At 39.1% G+C, this 20487-nt stretch overlaps 1 protein-coding gene across 1 annotated transcript in view; it reads right to left on the bottom strand.

The window, feature by feature from the left end:
* Positions 1-20487, bottom strand: part of STMN2 (stathmin 2) — a 40045-nt gene that overhangs the window by 12901 nt on the left and 6657 nt on the right. Inside the window, exons 2-3 of the mRNA XM_083863706.1 lie at positions 1645-1740; positions 841-1013 (exon numbers count right to left, since the gene is read on the bottom strand). Of these exons, the coding sequence (XP_083719832.1) occupies positions 841-1013; positions 1645-1740 (269 nt within the window). The remainder of the gene's footprint in view (positions 1-840; positions 1014-1644; positions 1741-20487) is intronic.

Here is a 20487-nt window from a genome sequence, read left to right as displayed (position 1 = left end):
AAGGCTTCTTCAACACATCAGTCATGATGAAAGCCAAGTAAGCAGCTAATGGGTATTTCCAGCTGCCTTTGTACCAACCTTTGTGAAAAAGGTGCAACAACTCTTCCAAATGCTATGTGACAAACTTAGTGATTATGAAACAGAGCTTTACCATTATGGGTAGGACCATAAAGAGGGGAAGACTTTGGCCCCCTCCCCTAGAAGGCCAATTTCCATCACTACTGAAACTGCTAGAAATGCCTTTTAGCATCTGTTCTACTCTAGTGTCTTCATTCAAGTATGTGTGGATGATCCCAAACTCACTCTATTTAGGGTGTTCCTCTATATTGCATAAATAAGACATTTTAGCTGCCTTATGCAGACTCTGTGAATAATTTCCATGCACACTACAAGGAGTGAAGATCTGGTAGCCCAGAGAGCATATTCTTGAATTGCAGCTCTATCTCTTAAACTCAGACACAATAATTGCACTGGTTTTGAGCAGCTATTACAGATGCCCTGAATGAACCTCTTAGTTATGTTCACACAGTAAACAAGCACATTTGAGCCCACTTGGCCCCTGTCTGAAGCTATGTCTATTTTGTGAGGCATGCTTCCCCAGCACTGAAACAAGTGGGGCTTGTTTGCACGCTGCTGAAAGAAAATTAAGTCATCCATTTCTATAAACATATTGATGATTTTTGTCCATGCAGGCTAGCATGAGTCAGTGATGGCAATGGAACCCGCACAAATGGACAGGAAACTCGACTGCTATTCTGTACATAAATCATGTCTAATTACTAACTTCTTCTTTTTTTTTTTTTTTTTTTTTTTTTTTTTTTTTTTTTTAAGGAAAGATACCTTTCTCCTCTCCTCTGCAGCCTCCAGCTTTTTCTGGATCTCCTCAAGAGAGAGTTCTTTCTTCTTTGGAGAAGCTAAAGTCCGTGGTGCTTCTGAGACTGGAGATGGCGGCTTTAGGATCAGTTCAAAGGCCTGGCCTGAGGCACGTTTGTTGATTTGTTTCACTTCCATGTCTGCACAATAAGGTGGGAAATTGTAAATCCTTCAACACACCAGCAGTGTTGAAGAGAGAAGCAGCACTGATATCAGAGTAGGATCAGAAGCACAGACAAATGATCTAGCATCTTTGCCTTGGGCATTTTAAATGCAATGGCAGATTATGGGCTGAAAACTGTTCTTGGGAGTACATTCCATTTTATCTATAATAGCTTAATTATACCTTAATCTCATAAAGACAACAATTTACAGCAATTTTGGAAGCTTATTGGGGTTCTGTGCCATTTCCCACCCCCTGCAAGCAGTCCCCAAGCTGATTAATTTTTTTAAGTATGCTTTCATCTTTTCTTCATTTTCTTGGGAATTATGCCAGCTCTATGAAGAGCTGTAATTCTCAAATGGGGAGTAGGGAAAGAACAGCTTAGTATGAGAGTGCTAACTTTAAAAGTTTAGTTTGCTCCCATTAGGAACAATATCCAGCATCATGGATACTGTACACTCCATAGAAAGTAATAGCTCAAACCAGCAATTGTTAAATCAGCAAAATATTCACCAACTAGCACTATGGACTAGGGGGTGAATTGAGTGGTTTCCCAGCACTAGCACATTTTCTGGCCTGCAGGATGATTTCCAGCAAACACCACTCACCGTCATATTTATAGATGTTCATGTTGCGAGGTTCCGGGTAAAAACAGGAGCAGATCAGCGACAGCATGGACAGCTCCTTCATCTTTTCCTTGTAAGCTGAAAGGAAAGATCTTGTTAGCATGCTTCACTTCTCCAGCTCCTTCTTTATGAATCTCTATCTGAGATAAGTAGCTGGGGACCAGAAAGCCTACTCCACCACCCACCTGGCAGATTTCTTTAGAATATTTACTTTCAGCTATTTCTTTTCAACATTGAATCTTTATCAAATCACAAATGAGATCCTCAGAGCTGCAGAGATGGCTTCTGGTCCTCTACATGACCTCAACCTTGGGCATAATGCAGGCAGTCCTCTCTGGTTTATAGAAAGTGAATCTGGCTACCAGGAAATGCATTTAGCATTGGAAGAGTGCCATGACTCCACTCTCTCCTGGCAGGTGAAGAGACATGATGCTCTTACAGTTTCTCTGACGTCTCCAAATGCAATTGAGAACAGCTAGGAAAAGCAGGCCATATATTGCCATAGGCAGATACTAAAGACATTATTTTAAAATGAAAATGTCATCCAGAAAATTAAAAATAAAACCAAAAATAAGGATATATTTATCAAATTATTTGCATAATGTCCTTAATGTGCTTAACTACCTGAAACAAAGCTTTTCCTTCCCCAGTTACTGGCCAAAATATGTGGCTTTCACACTCAGGTCTAGTCTGTATTAGCTGATGCAATTAATATTCTTGTAATTTGCCTTTATGGTGCTATCTTTGCTAACTTTATAGAGCCTGCAGGCGCCAGTCATGAACTGAGGAGGCACTGGTCTAAAAATGGTGATACGAATGCATAATCATTATGCAGTGTGCTGTACTCACCCTTCCTAATTGCTTGTAAGTAACAAAACAGTCTTGTACTTGGCAAGCCAGTGACAGAGCCCAGATTAGAGCTGGCTCTCCTGGGTTCTGGGGCAATATCCTGCCCACTGCCCACTCCATAATGCATGGATGTTAAGGCAGGGTGCTTCAAAATTCATCTTGACACACAGAAATCCCTGCTATTACCAAAATCATGTCAACAGAGGCAGACACTCATATGCTACCAGCATGTGAAAATGCGGCTTAAAATATGTGTGACTCAAAGTATTATGCTCAATAGACAAATGAACCCTTGTTGTTGCTAAAGGAAAATCAGATGGTCTTTTGATCTTCAAACTGTGGATACATATGAAATTCTCAATCAGCCTTCCTCATGGATGCTCTGGTGATTTTTGTTTTTGCTTTTCCTACTCAGAAAGAAATCTGAGATTGATGAGGGTGTGAGAGCCTTTGGGTGCTGCTCAGTATGGTGGTATTTGAATAATCCATGATTCAAGAAAAAAATTTCTAGCTGCCAGTAAAGGCTTAGTTCATTTAATTAAGCTTTGCACAAGGGCCTCTAATAAGAATAGCTTGAAAATCTTCTGAAGAGCAAAATCATGTCCATCTGATGTATGTTGATTTATGAATAATGATGAACATAATGAATTGTTCACTTAGTCCTCCGTCCAACAAGCACACAGGTGTGGTTTACCAGACTTTTCTTTGAGAAGGGCTTGCCCAGCCAGCTGCCCATACCACTGGAATTACATCCTTCCCAGCAGCAGGGTTGTGGAGTGGGTGCACATTAAACCATGGCATGCTGCTAAACATAGAGAAAATTGACACTGGGTTGTGTGTTAAAGACATGGCCATTGATGATATAAGCAGAATCTTGTACAAGATCTACTGAGTCACTGCTAAAATTTATACCTTAAAATATCTTTGAAGAAAAAGGCCTAGAAGGCAGCATCCTAGGAATCTTGCCTTTTGGAGCCTTTGTTAATATTTTTTATCTTTGCTTGACCTTGAATATGTTTTGTTTCCTAACAGCATTTAAAATGATTAGAGAAAGGTGGAATTTTTTTCCCAACTTGCCATCTGCAAAACTCAGCAGGAGAAAGATAAGAACAGGCTCAGGTCTCTTTCCTTCAGTGCAATAGCTGCACTGAAAGCATGCTGGCAAAATCATTGTCTTAGTTCATTCTGGCCACTGGCAGAACTAGGATGACTTTCTATCCTTTACAAGAAATACATCTCTCTTTTTTTTGTGGTATTGATTTGGTGGCACTTGCCATAGAGACTGCTTCAACCATAGCTGGAATTTGGCTTGAACACTCACAGAAGCCCTGGAAGCTTCTGCAACCTTGGGAATCAAACAACCTTCCATGGTGGCACCCTCAGCTTTCCTGCTGTAGACTTAAGGGCTGAGGGCGTCAAAAGACCTGAAAAGGCACACACCTCTTCTGGTGTCCAGCATCAATATAGTGATGACATGTTCCCCTTGATCAGGCTCAGCTCTGAGTAGCAGGAGCCCTGCTTTGTTCAGCTCTCCTTTCCTTAAACATTTCCCTAAAACACATTAAAAAGCTGAAAGCAGTAATGTTAGTCCAGTTGGTGGTCTGATTAAAGTGGCTGGCCCATGTCACACAGGTTAGACAGGGAGGTAATTGTACTTTCCCAAATGCCAAGGGCTAATGTTTTAGCAATAGATGTCTGTTACCTTGAGAAGTCTTTTTATTAAGAAATCAGCACACATAGATCAGACAACCAAGAGCAGAGCATTTGTGCAGTCTGCACAGTGTATGTAACCTGAAAGAGGCACAAAAATTACCTGTCTCATAGTGGAGTTTTTCAAAACCCTTGAAGACAAGCAGTGATTACAACAAAGTTTATTTTCCAAATGTGTTTCCACTAGCTGCTTAATTATATCTGTCCTTGTGCAGTCATGTAGGCTACATATCATTCCATTAAGTGTGCAAGTTAAATGAAGGAGAGTAAATGATGGTGATCGTAATACTACAAAAGCTTTGATAGGGAAATTGCTAGGCAAGAACAATGTTGACAAAAGATGGCAACAGAATATTTTAAGTTATATATAGTAAGATCTAAATGTTTATATGCATTAAGAACACTGATTTTGGCTAAAACCAGAAGAGAATTCAGTATAAGCATTTCTTGTAGTTCTGCTGTGAATATACTAGTATTCATAGGTCTTAAATTCTGAGACTGTGTGATTATTTCAGAACCTCATCTACCTTTTAAGAATAAACTCATATCCAGAGTTGCAGAGAAAGACTTAGAAATACTATCAAATGTTCCTAAAACTTTGATGGCTTTAGAAAAGAATGAACTCAGATGGCTTTGAAACTCAAGAATGCGTGATTTTTTTTTTCTGAGCAAGTCCCAAATGTACCTTAATGTTATTGTTTTAAGCCAACCCTACCCTTTCCTCAACCTTCTGGCAATTATTTTCAACAGCTGTATTTAGAAACTATGAAACTACTCCCTCTGTCGGGTGAACATCCACGTTCCTCCTTTGTGGGCTCTACTTGCTGGTCCAGGTAAGATCTTCAGGGGCCTTTTAGGGGCTCCAGTTCTACAACTCCATGAGCAAAAAGGGAAAGACAGCAGGACTGGCCCTCTGGAGGGAAACAACTCTAAAGATTTCATGTCTATGTTGTATAATTTTGGGGATCTTTTCTTTAAGCTAGTCTGGTCCCACGGTCTGAACAACCATTAGAGCCTGGGGCATACTAGATATACTGCTAATACACACCTTCCAGCTTCAATACCTATCAACTAAACTCGTTTGTGCTCCCAGATTGCTCTGATGTGTGAACAAAAGTGTGGTCAGCTGGGGTGTTTTGATGATCCTCTTTGAAAATGCTTTACTGATCTCAAATAATATGTTTATTCAGATATATCCTATATTCCTCTGCTAATGACAGAAGAGTAGTCCATTGCCAGTCTTGCAGCTCTCTTGCCCAATGAATGAAGCTGCTAAAGGCAGAGTGCTATGGCTGCCATTAGAAGTCAGCAACCACTTATTTACTGCTGGAAGAAATAGGAAGATTAAGGAAAGCACTGCTAAAACCCCTCCTGTCTGTCCTCATCTGTTATCCAATAGCTATAAGGATTTTTTTACGGTTTACACTGTAAAATGAAAATCTGTCCTGACTGACAGGCCATGGGCAATTTGGGTCACGTGTTGTTCCTTGGCAAAGCACAGCTCAGACAGATTGCTGTGTCACAGCAGAGACCATTATTCATAAGCAAGACTATTTTTAACACATGAAGGGAGAGAGAAAAGTGTAAATGTTACTTATAATTAACATCTGATGAAGGCAAATGTGTTGATTATTTTTTCCTTACTGAATCCAGTCCACATATAAGGAATGTATTTTATACACACATTAATATGTGTGTATATATATTAATCGCATGCATTGATATGTATACATCACGAACATTAATTTGGAATGTTACTGTATTTTGACATTTCAAGCACCACTTGCCAGCTAGTTCTTAAAGTTCTGCACACCTGGAAGGAAAAGGAAACTGGCACATTGCCCATGATCAGAATGTGTAACCCATAACACAGCTCAGCCCTGTGCTCCTTTGCCAGGAATCTATGTGACAGTTGCCTTTCTGAGACTGAACTGAAATTCTGCTCAGTTTTCTCCTCTGGAAGACACTGAAGAATTAAAATGTAAGATTGAGCATGAAACACAGGTAGAGAAGATTTATCACACCCATCCTTCATATGGATTTCTGATGGATGTTATCGACAATGTGCTTTGTTGCATATTTTGGTAATGCTCCCCCTGCGGTGCTAGAGCTTTTGGTTTGTCAAGGCAATGCTTTAAGTCATATAATTTCATGAACACCAACAGCCACACTCTGTTGACCAGTAATTTGCAATTATTTTTACTAATCCATTCTAGTAATGTGCTGCATCCTTTTCTGCCAAGCCAGATGATGTTCTATAATCCCAACTGTGTTGTTTCCCCATAGCTGGTGGGGTATTTGAAGAAAGTCATATGATGTGTGCTAAAGTGGCGGGCTAGTACTGGGACAAACACATGGGACTGGGAGAATTAAAATTCAAGATGGGGCACAAGTAGTATGGTTCTAGGTATCATTTAGTTTTTGGCATGTCTGAGATCTATCAGCCTGGGATAGATCACTTTAATTAATACTGGCCATTATTTAAGAGAGCTACCTTGCAGAAATCATGAAAGCTTACTTTTTTGTCAAGGGAGAGATTAGCACTACCAGAGAATAGTGGTCCCATTCAGATGTCTTAAGTTGAACAAATTAGTTTGTCGTAAGACCAGCAAATCTATCTTCACTGTCAGGAAGCCTAAGGATGTTTATAGGCTTATGGAGATGGAGAGAACAAAAACAAAAGCCCCTGCAGTAAATATATCTTATCTATCCCTTATGCTCAGCCACGAGTGATATTTGATTTTGGTGGTTCACATAGGTGGGGTTTATTTTGTTACTTTCTGAATGCAAAACAATGCTTACCAGAGTATTAGGTTGAGTCCATCTCACAACCTCATGTATAGGTGTGCTTTTCCATTTTCCCCAACAAAAATAAAGTTGCTTTACAGCTTAGGGACTCTTTAATGCCCTACACTGCTCCCTTGCCTCAATGTAGGGAAAGGTGGCACAAGACTCCCACTCACCTGAGGCCATTCATTGGGGACCAAGTCTTTAAAATTGCTCTTTTAATATACTGCAATGCAGTTTAAGATGAAGATGAGAACAGAGTTTTTGTTATGTCACCTGCCTCTGATTTTTTTGATATTTCTATATCTAGGCAATAGAATAAGCAGGTATGAAAAAGTAACAAGAAACAGAAATCAAGGGGAAAAAAAGAGTTAACCAGTGAATTTCCTCTGTCAACTGTGATTCTAGAATTCCCTACAATATGTCTGGAAAACAAGAAAGGAAGTATTTGGACAGCTCTAATCTGCCTTTGTGGCAACTGGGAGTTTGAAAAGATAGTTTTAGGCATAAATTTCTCTAACCTTCATGAATGTTCCTGGGTTTGGGCAGAAATATCATCAATTTTATTCTCTTCAACATGCGATCCTTTTAACAAAATCTTAAATATTATTTGGGAGGCAATAAAATATTAATGTCATCTATAAAAGCACAGAGTGGCAGTGAAATCAAGGATCACTGTAGCATCAGTTCTTCAAAATACACACAAAAAACCAAATGCAAGGAATAGATCCAATGTTCAGCTTCTTATTAAGACTGTGTCTGATTGAACCAGTGAACCCTGTCCTTGAGTGCAAGGCCTGGCATATCATTTCCACAGCATAATTTAGGTGACAGCACAGGATCTGGCTGGAAAACTCATCCTGTGGAATACAGAAGAAGCTCTTTGCTTATGGAAAGACTATCCAGTAGAGGTTTCCTCAAACCTCTAGTGCAGGGATACAAATGCATACAAACATGCAGATTGGAGAGTGGCACAAATCTCACTAAAAATTGCTCCTAATTTTACAACCTGATCTATCACAGATCATGACTATGGCTTTTTGGACTACTTCAGGTTCCATGTCTTTGTGCGTGGTTAGAGTCAAATGTCTTTCCTCATTTTATGATGTCAGAATGTTAAGATGTAAAGTTACTATTTTGTATTATTTCAATGTATGTAATTTTGACTGCCGAAACAATTGGAAAACCCGTTTATTGAACTACTACAGTCATCTGTGACATGACTTAATGGGACTTCTTTGTTGAGCTAGTGCAGACTCATTTCCAAAATGAGATTTTGATGTAGGGATTTTTTGAATTTGAAAAAAACAACAACTTTGTCAAGATTACTCAAAACAAACACCGATGCAGATGCTTTGTCCTACTCACACTGTTCTTTCCAGTTACTGAAATGAAAACATGAACATTTCTTCTAGTGTGGAAAGAATACAGCAGACTTGGGCCTGTGCAGAGTCCAGTAAGATGAAGTTTAATAAATCCAAGTGCCAAGTCCTGCATTTTGGCCTCAATAACCCCCTGCAGTGTTATAGGCTGGGGACGGTGTGGCTGGACAGTGCCCAGACAGAAAGGGACCTGGGGGTTCTGGTGACAGCAGCTGAACATGAGCCAGCAGTGTGCACAGGTGGCCAAGAGGGCCAACAACATCCTGGCCTGTATCAGGAATGGTGTGGCCAGCAAGAGCAGGGAAGTCATTCCTCCCCTGTACTGGGCACTGGTGAGGGCACACGTCGAGTGCTGTGTCCAGTTCTGGTCCATCAGTTTAGGGAGGATGTTGGAATGCTTGAGCATGTCCATCCCTGGATGTGTTTAAAAAAAGACTGGATGTGGCACTTGGTGCCATGGTTTAGTTGAGCTGTTAGGGCTGGGTTGGACTTGATGATCTTGAAGGTCTTTTCTAACCTAGTCATTCTGTGATTCTGTTCAGAGCCTGTTGGTGCACTCAGGGCCTCACAGCCTCACCACACTGCATGGTGGTGGAAACATGGGAAGACAAGACAGGAAAGCCATAGGCTAGCTCCTCCTTCTTCAGCTCTGCAGAACCTGGTCCACAGCAGTGGCAGAGCCAGATGCTGCAGTCTCTTTTGAGCCACTCTGTTGCAGAGCCCATGCATCACACTAGCATGAAGAAGCCCCTGGCAGTTCAGTTCCAAAAGTACTCTGGGCTGGAGGGGTACCAAGGAGCCAGTACTAATATACAGGACTGTGGCCCTCTTGAACTTACTTTGAATTTACAAGAACTTCAACTAAGGCAAGAGATTTTTTTTTTTTCACAAGGAGAAAACACAACTTTCTTTAAGGTCTGCTTTATCTTTACAAAGCATCCCTCCACCATATTTCCCCCTGTATCTCTATATCCCATCTGCCTTCCCCCAGTTTTCTTCCCATAGAGCTTTCTGTGTAGGAAAGGATGTAAATTACTAAAACAAACTTTGATAACAATGGGGAGGATGAAGAGTGAAGAATCAACTTAAAGGCTAGAGTAGTTCAAAGACAGCCTTATTTCCTGCTGGTTAACTGAACATAACTGTTTAATTTTTGTGCAGTCAGAAGTTCAAACCCTGTTACTCAGATGATTTGGTAGGATACTGATGTTTAAGATGCTCAGCTTACACCTACTTCATAAGAAGCCACCAGAGACACAGATAGTTTCTGATTATCACGTAAGTGTGAAAGTCATGCAAACATCAAAATTTGAAATTTTTTAAGGCAGCCCCAGCCAGGAACCATTCTGCTATTCGCTGTCTCCCATATTCAATGGAAGCAAAAAGGCTGTGGAAATTCAGCCATGGGATGATTTGAGCCAAAATAATTTTCCTGAATGTGTACTGGATGGAAAAAGTGAATAGGCTTTCAGCAAGCACCAGGAGGAAGCAGCAAGACCAGGAGGAAAAACCTTCCTTATTTGGTTCACCTTACCTGCTCGAGAACCAGATTGGTTTTGTTACATACCTGCACTTGGGGAAAACAGTTTCTTTTGACTGGCATTGTAGCAAGCTTGGCTCTATCATGCCTTACGAAAAAAATCTGTTTTACTTTTAGCTGAGGACTCCTGCTAGAGTAGTAGCAAGGATTCTCCATATGTTGTTCTGGGTTTGATTCTATCACTAATTTTCCTATTTCACTAAAAATCCCTATCTCCTGATCTATCACTTAAAGTCTTATATTAATGATTTGAGAAACAAAACCTTGAGCTCTGGAGTTTTTGAATGGGTGGATTTGCCTACCATGATTTAGTGCTCACAGTGTGTAATGTATTTCCTTTGTGTTGTGTGCCTGAAGGGTTGTGACATACCCTTTCACCGGGACACAAAGACATCAATCTCTTTTACACTTCTGAGACAGGTTACATATAAATGGCTTAAAAAGCCAGATATTTCACTCCAAAGTTTCCATTAACATGGCTTTGAAAATCCCTCCTGGCAGGCACCACTGAACCATGATGTCCATCTACTCGAAGGCTAAAAAGCAGTGTTTTCAGGAGTCCTGATGTAGATATCTGAAGGCCAGGGAAGCAGAAGGATTTTCAAAGACTCTTCTCAACACAATTGCTCCAGCCTTGCTGTATGCAGGTTATGTTGTCTCAGCATTCCTGAGAAGGGGGCTACCACCTGTACTTGCCTTCCATGACATCAGCATAGTGGAGTTTGCCTCAGGACCTCCCTGCAACAGGACAACCCCGGATTACTGGTCCTTTGCTCAGAAGTGGACATGTAGTGCTCAGGAGCTCCCTGAGCACAGCTGTTTCCTGAGGTGCTTGGTTTGGTTCTGGGGCCACACTGGTGGCTGAAACACCAGGGAAGGACACGCAAAGGAGCTGCAACTTCTTCAGTGTCTTTCTAAGTGCGGGGTGGGGAGAACTGAGTTACAGATTGGAAGCTGCCAAGCCTGCAAGCAGCCCACTTTCCCTCAGCAGCATGCAGGCTTCAGCCAGCACAGCAGCAGCATGTCTGCAGCTTGATGATGAACTGAACAGTGGTGGGAAGTGAAATTTCGAGTCCTTGTGTTGAGCACTCCAATCTCCTCTGGTGCCTCAGGCAGAGAACACAGCAGAGCACCCAGGATTAGGCTGTCAGGGATGGCTGCTGCCTCCCAGTATGCTCATAAGGTCATCTCGTCGTCGCTTCGTGGGAGTGTGCGGGGGCCCAGCTGAGATCTGCACTACTTTCTGTAAAAATGTGTCAGATGCAAACACCCTATGCCAAAGAGCTTATGAGCTCTTTGTGTGAGAAAGAGAGGCAAGGGATGCTGGGGGGAAAAATGACCCAGACATGAAAAAAAAAAAAAAAAAAGCCTTGTGTTGTCCCTGCATTTCTTGCTTTCAAGTGTTTGAGTCTTTGCAGCAGCTTCTCACGCTGCTTCATGTAAACAATATTGTATTCTTAGAATTTATCTGTATGTTTTACATTCTTGTTCTCTGAGAGAGAACTTGACTGATGGTCATATTGACCAATGGAGTCAGGAGGTTGTAACCTCTTTGGGCCAATCTTGGCCCTCTGTACAAAATGTATATAAGCCTTTGGGGTCAGATAATAAAGAGCTTTCCATGATTCACCAAGCTGCTGCCTGCTGTCCTCCGTGAAGGTCCGCTCCCACGTCACAACGTGTTGCCCCTCTAAAGGTGTGGGGTAACAGCCTTGGGTCACAGACCTGTTCTGTAGAAAAGCTTCTTGGGGAACAGAGCTCTCCTGAACTCTGTATAAGTGACACCTCTTTGCAATGCTGCAGGCAATACGGGTGCTGGCTGGTGAAACAGCCCCTTGAGGAAGGATGCAAATCAAATGTGATGAAATAGAATGGCAATGGTTTAGTCATGCAGCCTACTATGATCAAACAGCATCTTCCCAAGGTATGAATCACTACGGGTTCTATTCCAGCACAGGAAGACTGGGTTACTAGAGCAGGGTGTGAGAGAGCTGGCTGCCAGTATTACATTTATTTATCTGAATCTCACTGTCATCCATGTGTGTTTGGAACAGTGGCATTTATTTAGTTTTTTCTGGTGATCTCTTCAGAGGCTTCCACTGACTTAAATTTGCATTACCCTTATCCCTTTATGTTGGCTTGACAAACACATTCAGGTCGTGCATCACCTGGCTGTTAGTGTCATTTTATTCCACGCCATCTGTTTTTTATCATGCTTGGAGACTAATGACATAACCTTGCATATTGCCAGCCTTGGTGATGGAAATAGGAGTTCTGCTACTGTTTCTTTTCATCTGGACACAGCAGATCCTTTCTGGACTTGTACCCGGTATCACATGATAAAATCCCACCCTTCACCTCTATGCTGAGATTACAGTCAAATTGTTCATACTAAACTTCTCCAGAAAGAAAATTTAGCAGAACTACCCACATGTTTTGAAAACAAACCACTGATAGCAAGTCAAGGAAAGGAATGGCCCAAAATGGTTCAGGAAAAGCAGCAATTAAGAAAGAATGGATAAGGAATGCAGCTTTTTCTGTTTTCATCATTCAGCTGTTGTGGAGTACCTCAATCAAGGGAACAGAGATAGATCACTACAGTGGCAGTTTGCACTAACAGGCTGGTTCTTGCCATTTTTCTGGCTCAGATATGCACACAGTTTTAACAGAACTGCAGCTCTGATACAAAATATGACATTTTTATAACTCATATAGATTTTTTAAATACAACCTTCATTAACCTGTGCCATTCCAAAGTGCAGATACCTTTAATGTCTTCCAGTATTTTCAAAATTTTGCTTTGAACTGATGAAGGCCAAAAATTTTAGTTGTGTCTTGAGGTTTAGATCAATAAGCCAAATAAATTGCAAGGTGCCTTTTTCCCCCTTTCTTTTTCTCTAGACAAAAAGGGAAAAAAAGAAGCAGGGCAATCAAAAAATAGAAATTTGTGTTTGTATGGTGATATAAAGGCAATTACAATTTCTTGTAGAGTTGGACTCTCAGTCTTTGCATTCCAGTAATTAAATGCATTCCTTGCTTGTTGAGTCATCACACTGAGAAACCTATTGCAGTTATTTTCACTATAAATATCAGGAGAATGCATTTAAGAGAAAATATACAACTGTGAAGGCTGTAGATAGGATCTTTCAAAACTAATCATTCCATATAGACTAGAGAACACGTTTTATAGGGTCTGAAAACCAAACACATAAAATCATTAATTAGTGAGTTTATATATGTATCTATACATAAAAAAGTACATATGCATGTGTGTGTGTATATATATATATAGGTATATAAAGCTTTATTTGTGTAAGTTTATTGGTTGATTTTGAGCAATTCCCTTGTATTTAATGTACTTAACCCAAAGCCAAATATGTGTAACTGCATCTTTATGCTACACAATCATTCTTACCGGCTGCCATGACTACCGACTAAATGTCAAAATGCAAAAGACAATGAAAGGAGGCAGTCTGGAAAATCCAATTTACTTCTGGGTTTTGAATGGAATTTTAATTTTGTGGAACATTTAAAAAAAAGAATGTCTCATCAGTTTGAATAAAGACATTTTCTTTATAAAGTTTGCTTTCTGCGCACAATTGCAAATGACATATGTAAGTAGATTACTTACAAAGGAAGAATTCCAATCCTTGCAATAATACAATGGGAGACACATTATAATTGTGTTAATTAACAGTAGTATTTTAAATTTGAATGCCAGAACAAAACAAGCTCCCAGCAAATAACTTCTGAGTTTCCATATAAAACTGTTTGATATTACATTTTGCCTGTCAACATAACTCATAATTGTGGAAGATTTTGCTTTAAACTCAAGGAGGTGTGATAATGGAAATTGTGTTATTTTGATGCTTTATGTTGCATGGCTTATTTCCCCTTTATCATAACAGAAACTATCGAAATGTAAATGTTTTTATACAATTTTAAGTCTACTCAGTGGGGTATATGTAGGAGTAAGGGTCTGTATTTAATTATGAGATATTATAAATGACTAAATTTCTGGGTTTAGAGAAATGTAATGCCTAATTTAAAATAGTTTCCCTAAGTAGGAAACCTATCAAAGGCATGTTTATCTTTGGAAAAATCCCTTGATTCAAAAAGAATGTCTTCAGGTTTTGGAGGACTTGAAAGCACTGTGCAGAATAAGCAGAAATGACAGCAACTCCCTCACCAACCATGTTGATACAAAGTAGATTCTGTAAAACTCATCTTTTCACTTGGTGTTTTCTGCTAACAAGTGGGCAGCAGAATGACTAGGAGAAGTATCTTTTGGCAGGTCACCAAATCTAGAAACTGGGGCTAGTGTGGAAATCTATTTTTACAACATTGAAAGGATAGGATAATTTCCTGTTAGTCTTCTCCACAGTCCAAAAAAAAGTACAAATACCCAAGTGAGGTTTCAGATGATGGGTTCCTAAACCCATAACTGTCAACACTGAAGGATGAAGAGTAAGAACCAAAATAGGAATGGATATTGGGGAAGTGACTTTTCAAAAAACTATGTTTGCAGAAATAAATTCAGCATGTGTAGGTTGGCTCCAAAAGTCTCACAAGGGAGAGTTTTTTTTTTTTTTCTTTTTTTTTTTTTTTCTTTTTTTTTTTTTTTTTTTTTTTTTTCTTTTTTTTTTTTTTTCTATTTCTTCAATCTTTCTTTTAAATGTCCAGGTTTGGAAGGCAGAGAAAAGAAGCAGAGGTGTACATGAATCAGCAGGAGGGATTGGGTTCACCATTGATTGAAGGTGTTTGGTGCTGTGGAGCTGCACCTGAGGTACTACATCCAGCTTTGGATCCCCCAGTTTAAGAGTGACATGGAAGAACATGTCAGGTCAAAGTCCAGTGGAAGGCTATCAGGAAGGTGAGGGATAATTGGGCAAATAGGTGGCTTAAGGGACACTATATTAGGTGCTCAAATTCATGAAATGACAGAGCTAAACCCTTCTATATGACATACATCTGTCACTCTGTGGCTTTCAGAGTTTTCTATGTGATCTTTACCTAAACAATCTATGCAGTTATTACTTCTAATTACCAGATTTATATTTCTGCTATTGTATCCTGTCATGACTTTGTGCATATATGCAAACATTTGATTGCTTCCATAATAAAAATAAGGATATCTCTCAACAGCATATAAAATCTATCATGGTTGGGCATAGATTATAAATATTATTGACTATGCTAACCAAAAGCTGTATAAAATTAACAAAGAAAAAAAAAGAAAGATAAAGAACGATGCCTCTTTTTGCAAACTATACTGATGGTGCAAAGAAATTAGTGTATTATTCAGAATTGATTAAACTGGCTGAAAGGGAACATTTGCTGGTGGGATACTTTTATTACAATTGATGCTACAATAAAACTAGAACAAGAGCCACTGCTTGTAGTGAAGTGACCTGTGTTTTAAGTAGCTTTGCTCAGATTTGTATAATAGAAGCACTTCGATTTTTGAAGATGCAAAATTAATGCATAAATGTCTATGCTATAACAATTTATATAGACTTTCAGAAATGCGACTGCTCTCAATTAAGTCTTTCATGACCCACCTCTCATTTTCATCATTCTCTTCTCTTTCCCTCTTTTTTTACTGTTTTTCAATTTAGTGGTATTTTTCCCCACCCCAAAATATTACTGAGAATTTCTAGAGTGCTCTGTCAATCCATCTCCCTCTCGGCAGCTGTCTCTGTCTGTGTCTATTTTTCTGCATTACCAGCCTCCACTTAGAAGAAAATCTTGATGAATTCAGAGACACTGCTCTGCCACTAAATTAACCACATGAAGAGCTGATCCCTGCAGAGATGCTCCACTGATTGTTAGTACAAGGCTGTTTGTCACATTTGGAATAATAATTAAAAAAATGATCCTGCAATAGTGAGATTTTCAGGGCACTGTGCACTGGCATCAACAGTCTGTCATTAATGGAAAATTGGAACTTCTTTCTTGTTCAGCCTGTCCTTTATAACAGACTTTTCAAACTTCCAGAACTGGATTGTCCATTGAATCTTTAATATGTTCTGAAAGTAGCAGGAATTAGATATCCCCAAATGTCAATTTGTAACAGCCTATTCTGTCTGTCTCTTTAATTATATGATCAAGTTCTTTTTCCAGTATTAAAAAAAAGTTTATTTCTATGAATAATAAAATTCTCTTTTTTTTTTTTTTTTTTTTTTTTTTTTTTTTTTTTAGTGTAGCTAGCTCTTACATGACTTTTAAAAATAATAAAGGAGGTGTTTCCTCCTAATTCGATGCTTTGGTAGATTTAAAGGGGGAAAATAGGTTAATCAGATGTAAATCCACATGAGTCCACTTCACGCACAGATTTCCACTTGTTTAGTATCTAATTCTGTCAAGACTGGGGTTCCCGGCCTTTGCACATCTTAGCCACTTAAATGTGCAACACCTTGTGCCACTTTGTTTCTTCCACTGCATTAGAAAATAGGTCCTTCAACTGAACATCACATTGTTAAATTAAAATTTGGTCTAGAGTTCTCTTGGCTGGAAGGCTGCTTTTTGCTGAATTTTGGAGAAGTTTTAGCTAAAAACATTTCACTATTTCCGTGAAGCTGACTGGGGAAAAATACATGCATGTGGGTAAACTAAGCAGGTGGTTATGGCACTTGTGTGAAAGGTTCTAGTGCTTTGTGTCACTAGAACATGTGGGATTCCCATCAAGTGGGAATCATTCTTCATTTGAAAAATCTATCCAAGCCTGGCCATGGAATAAGTCAGTGAAATATTGGATTTCAGCCTTCAGCCTTGTCTGAGAATAGAAATCCAAGCTTTACAGACAGTTTCTCTCAAGTCACTTTGTGCTGGATTCTTGCTGATTCCACGTGGACTGAGAGTGAAATTATGGACCAGAGGAGCACCAGAAACTGGAAAAAAAAAAAGAGGTAACAACTATCCTGTGGTCTCAATTCCTCTCCTTCTGTTCTCACAGAAGTGTGAAGGACTACAAGAATGAAGTGGCTGAGTGAAGAGATGAGAGATGAATCTGCATCATGGAATTGCCAAAAGCAGGAGAAAGAAAAAAAAAAAAAAAAAAAAGGGAAAACTAATCAGGCAAATTCAGTCAGGGAAGTAGTCAGGGAATAGGAGGACTGAAACTGGATCAAGAATGAGGGTTACACTTGACTGACTGGATAATGAAACTAGGTTGAGGAAATCAGGGAAAGTGGTACCAAGGAAATGGATGAGACTGGAAATCAGTAGGTCATGGGGATGGACAAATGAGAAACTGATTAGGATGGTAGATTGTTCACAAGAACATTGAGAGACATCTCAAATAGAAATTTTCCTAACTACTATCTCAGACTTTCCCCTACATGCAAATGACATTAACTATAAAAATAGTTAATATAGTTAATATAGTTAATATAGTTAATAGTTAATAGTTAACTATAAAAAGAGTTGCAGTTCAGGGACAGACTGGGCTCTGTCTGATATAATATTCTGTTTCCACGATTCTTTTTCTTCTTTTTTTTTTTTTGTACTCTTGGAAATTCTATTTGTATAACTACATAGAAGTGCACTAAATATAATTTTGCAACCTTTGTATTGTAGATTATTTGTTTGCTTATCTAATGCCTTCATTTTGCTGCATGGGTTCTGTATTTGTTCTTATTGCAATTTTTATCCTCGACAGAGCTGTTCACATCTTTGTGCAGAAACCAGGATGTCAGAGTGATGAGACCTCTAGAACAGGACTGGTAAACTATGCAATCTGCTAATTACAATTTTGCAGAGGACTTGAAAGTATCTCTGTCATGTTTATTCCTGGTTTTCAGGCCTCTTACAAGAAAATGAAACACTTTACACTGTTAATCCAATGCAGTATGATTCTATAAGTAAGATATTTCCCTTTTTAATATTTCATTGCAAAAAAAAAGTGAATGAATTTCAAAATGGAGTAACTTCAATTGTCAATGTAGCTTAAAATAAATACCTGACCAGTACTTTTCTTAAGAAGTAATTATTGATATTTTATTTGGAAAATTATATTTAGACTTAAAACATCATTTCCCAGCAAGAAGTTATTTGCTTTGAGAATAAATGATTTGTTGACAAACATTAAACATTTAGATTTTTAAGTCAGGAATCAGGTCTTCATTCCTACCTACAGCATATAATATTGAAAGCCCCCTAACTGCAATCTCGATAGCATCAAAAAATATCTGAGCACATAGAAAAGATATCAGCTTAGAAATAGCTTTTTGTATTACATCTATGTAATAAACATCAGTACCTGGAGTCAAAGAAGGTATATTCAAGTGATATAAACATGACTTGAGTGACATCAGCTGCCCTTTCTTTTCATATGAATAAAGAAAGCAACAAATATATCAAAATAGTTAATAGACTAATAAAATGGGTTACAGAAGTGCATTTCACTTCCAAAAATGTCTTTGAAAAATTATGGATATTGATTCATGCATTTGTTTTAAGATTTCCTAGGTACATGCAACATTTCTTACAGCTCCATTCAGGTAACTGGAGGATTTGCAGTACAAAAATACTAGTAAACCAAAAAAGGTATTTTTTGCTACAATTCCATATAGCAACGTTACTAAATTTATTTTGTGCATCTTTGACATGGCTATGGTCTCCACAGTCTTTTGAAAAAGAAAAAAATAATAACTGTGATGATATTAGTCACTCCAGGGAGCTCTGCCAATGAAATGACATCCAGAGTCATCTTACTGGAAACCAGAGGATGAATTTGAACATATATATATCACAAATCTTAATCCAAAAGGACAATTCGTGCTTTCAGTAATTTTGAAAGCATCAAAAATATCATCAAGATCAAAAGTTAGAGCTACTTAGTGACTAGTAAATATATTTAAATATAAACCCCTTAAGCATTAAAAGATACTTCATCTACCTTCAGTTAGAGTGTACCTTAGCTTAGAGTAAATTCTCAATTCGTAGAACTCTATGCCTTTGCTAGCATAAAATACACACATCATTTTTTTCTTTAGCTTAGAAAATCCGTAAGGGTTATAAGAAGTACCTCAATAGCAGAGAATGATAATACAGCTTTAGCAGGTAAGTTGCTCTGTTTCTTAATCTGATCAGTATGGATTTTGGCAACTTCTATAGCATCAGAGCATGGCTACACATTTCCATGCAGTATGGAACATAACCTCACATCCCAGCTCTGAGCTAAGTACCCAAGATTATCCCCATCTTAAAGATGAGAAAGTCGGGTCATAAAATGATTAACCTACAAATCCAATAAAGGAACTAGGTGCCTAAAATGATGCTTAAGAAATCTCAGGATTCTAACTTGAAAATCTGTATGCTAGAAATTCTTACACAGATGAGGAGAGGTCATGAGAATACAGAAAAACACAATTTGTGCTCTTTAAACTGGTGTGCATTGTGGGGTGCTAAACTTTGGATAGCTCAGATTTGAAATGCTCAAGCCACTAACATTGGGAATTGCATGTTCTTCCAGCTCACAAACAGTCCTCTGGAGAAATCTGTGTAGCCTGTTTCCTGTGAGCATGTGGCACACACAGGTAGCATAGGGTTCTTAATAATAGAGGAGCAAACCACAGCTTTCCTTTAAAATGCAGCTGAGGAGGAACCTTCTGTCTTACTTCTGCCTGTTGGAGCAACTGCCTACAGTGACACCTTTGACTGGGAAATGGCAGAACTGGAGTCAAACTCTCATAACTTCCATTCAAGCCAAAGTGTCCTAACTGTCGCCCAGAGGAACTCAGGTTTTATTTTCTGCTTCCACAACTGTTTCTATTTTGCCATGTCATGCAAAATCTAGTGATTCTGCTGGGATCCCCAGCTCTGAGCTGTAGGTCATCCTCCCTCCTAGTGCTCTCTTGTCCTCTCTCTAGCATGATGTTCCCATGGGAGAGTGGAAAGAAGACACAGCTCGATGGCTCTGGTATTCTGTGGGAACACACAGGGACAAGGGCCACCACATCCCAGCACCCCACCTGGAGGTCAACAACCAGCTGTTTGGCTCAGGGGCAGGAGTGCACCCATTGCCACATCCTTTTCTCCACCCACCACAATGGAAGGGACCAAGCCAGGGCTTCTCTAAGGCTGTGTGTGAAGTGTCCAAGGGACAGCTGAAGTCTCACCATTCCTCCCTGCATTTTCCTCTGGGCCACTGTGTGCTGTGGAGGTACAGCCATGCCTGCATCCCACCACAGGTGCTTTACTAACCCTATCCTCAGTCATCTCTCTAAACTAAACTACCTGCTTGAGGCAAAATTGGTGAAAACTCCTATTAATCCCATTTTGTGATTGTGTCTGTGAATTTGTGATTGTTGCCTGATCACAACTTCTCCACACAACAACTGCTACAATAGTGATAGGTTTTGTGTATTAGAATGAATGCATAAATCATAATTCATTTATGAACTGCTTGGATTTGAAGCTATAACTTAGAAAAATAGCATTTCTGAATATATTCAGCAAAACCTAATGTTTTGTGCAGATGCTGTGCACCAGTTTAACTGCATATCCCGGCAGAAATAGCTTAAATTCACTTCATTGGTTAAATTATGTATTAGC

Source organism: Zosterops lateralis (genome assembly GCF_965231275.1).
Source record: "Zosterops lateralis genome assembly, chromosome: 1".
Taxonomy (NCBI): domain Eukaryota; kingdom Metazoa; phylum Chordata; class Aves; order Passeriformes; family Zosteropidae; genus Zosterops; species Zosterops lateralis.
The sequence above is the reverse complement of the archived record's forward strand: the minus strand, read 5'-3'. Positions and strand labels throughout refer to the sequence as shown.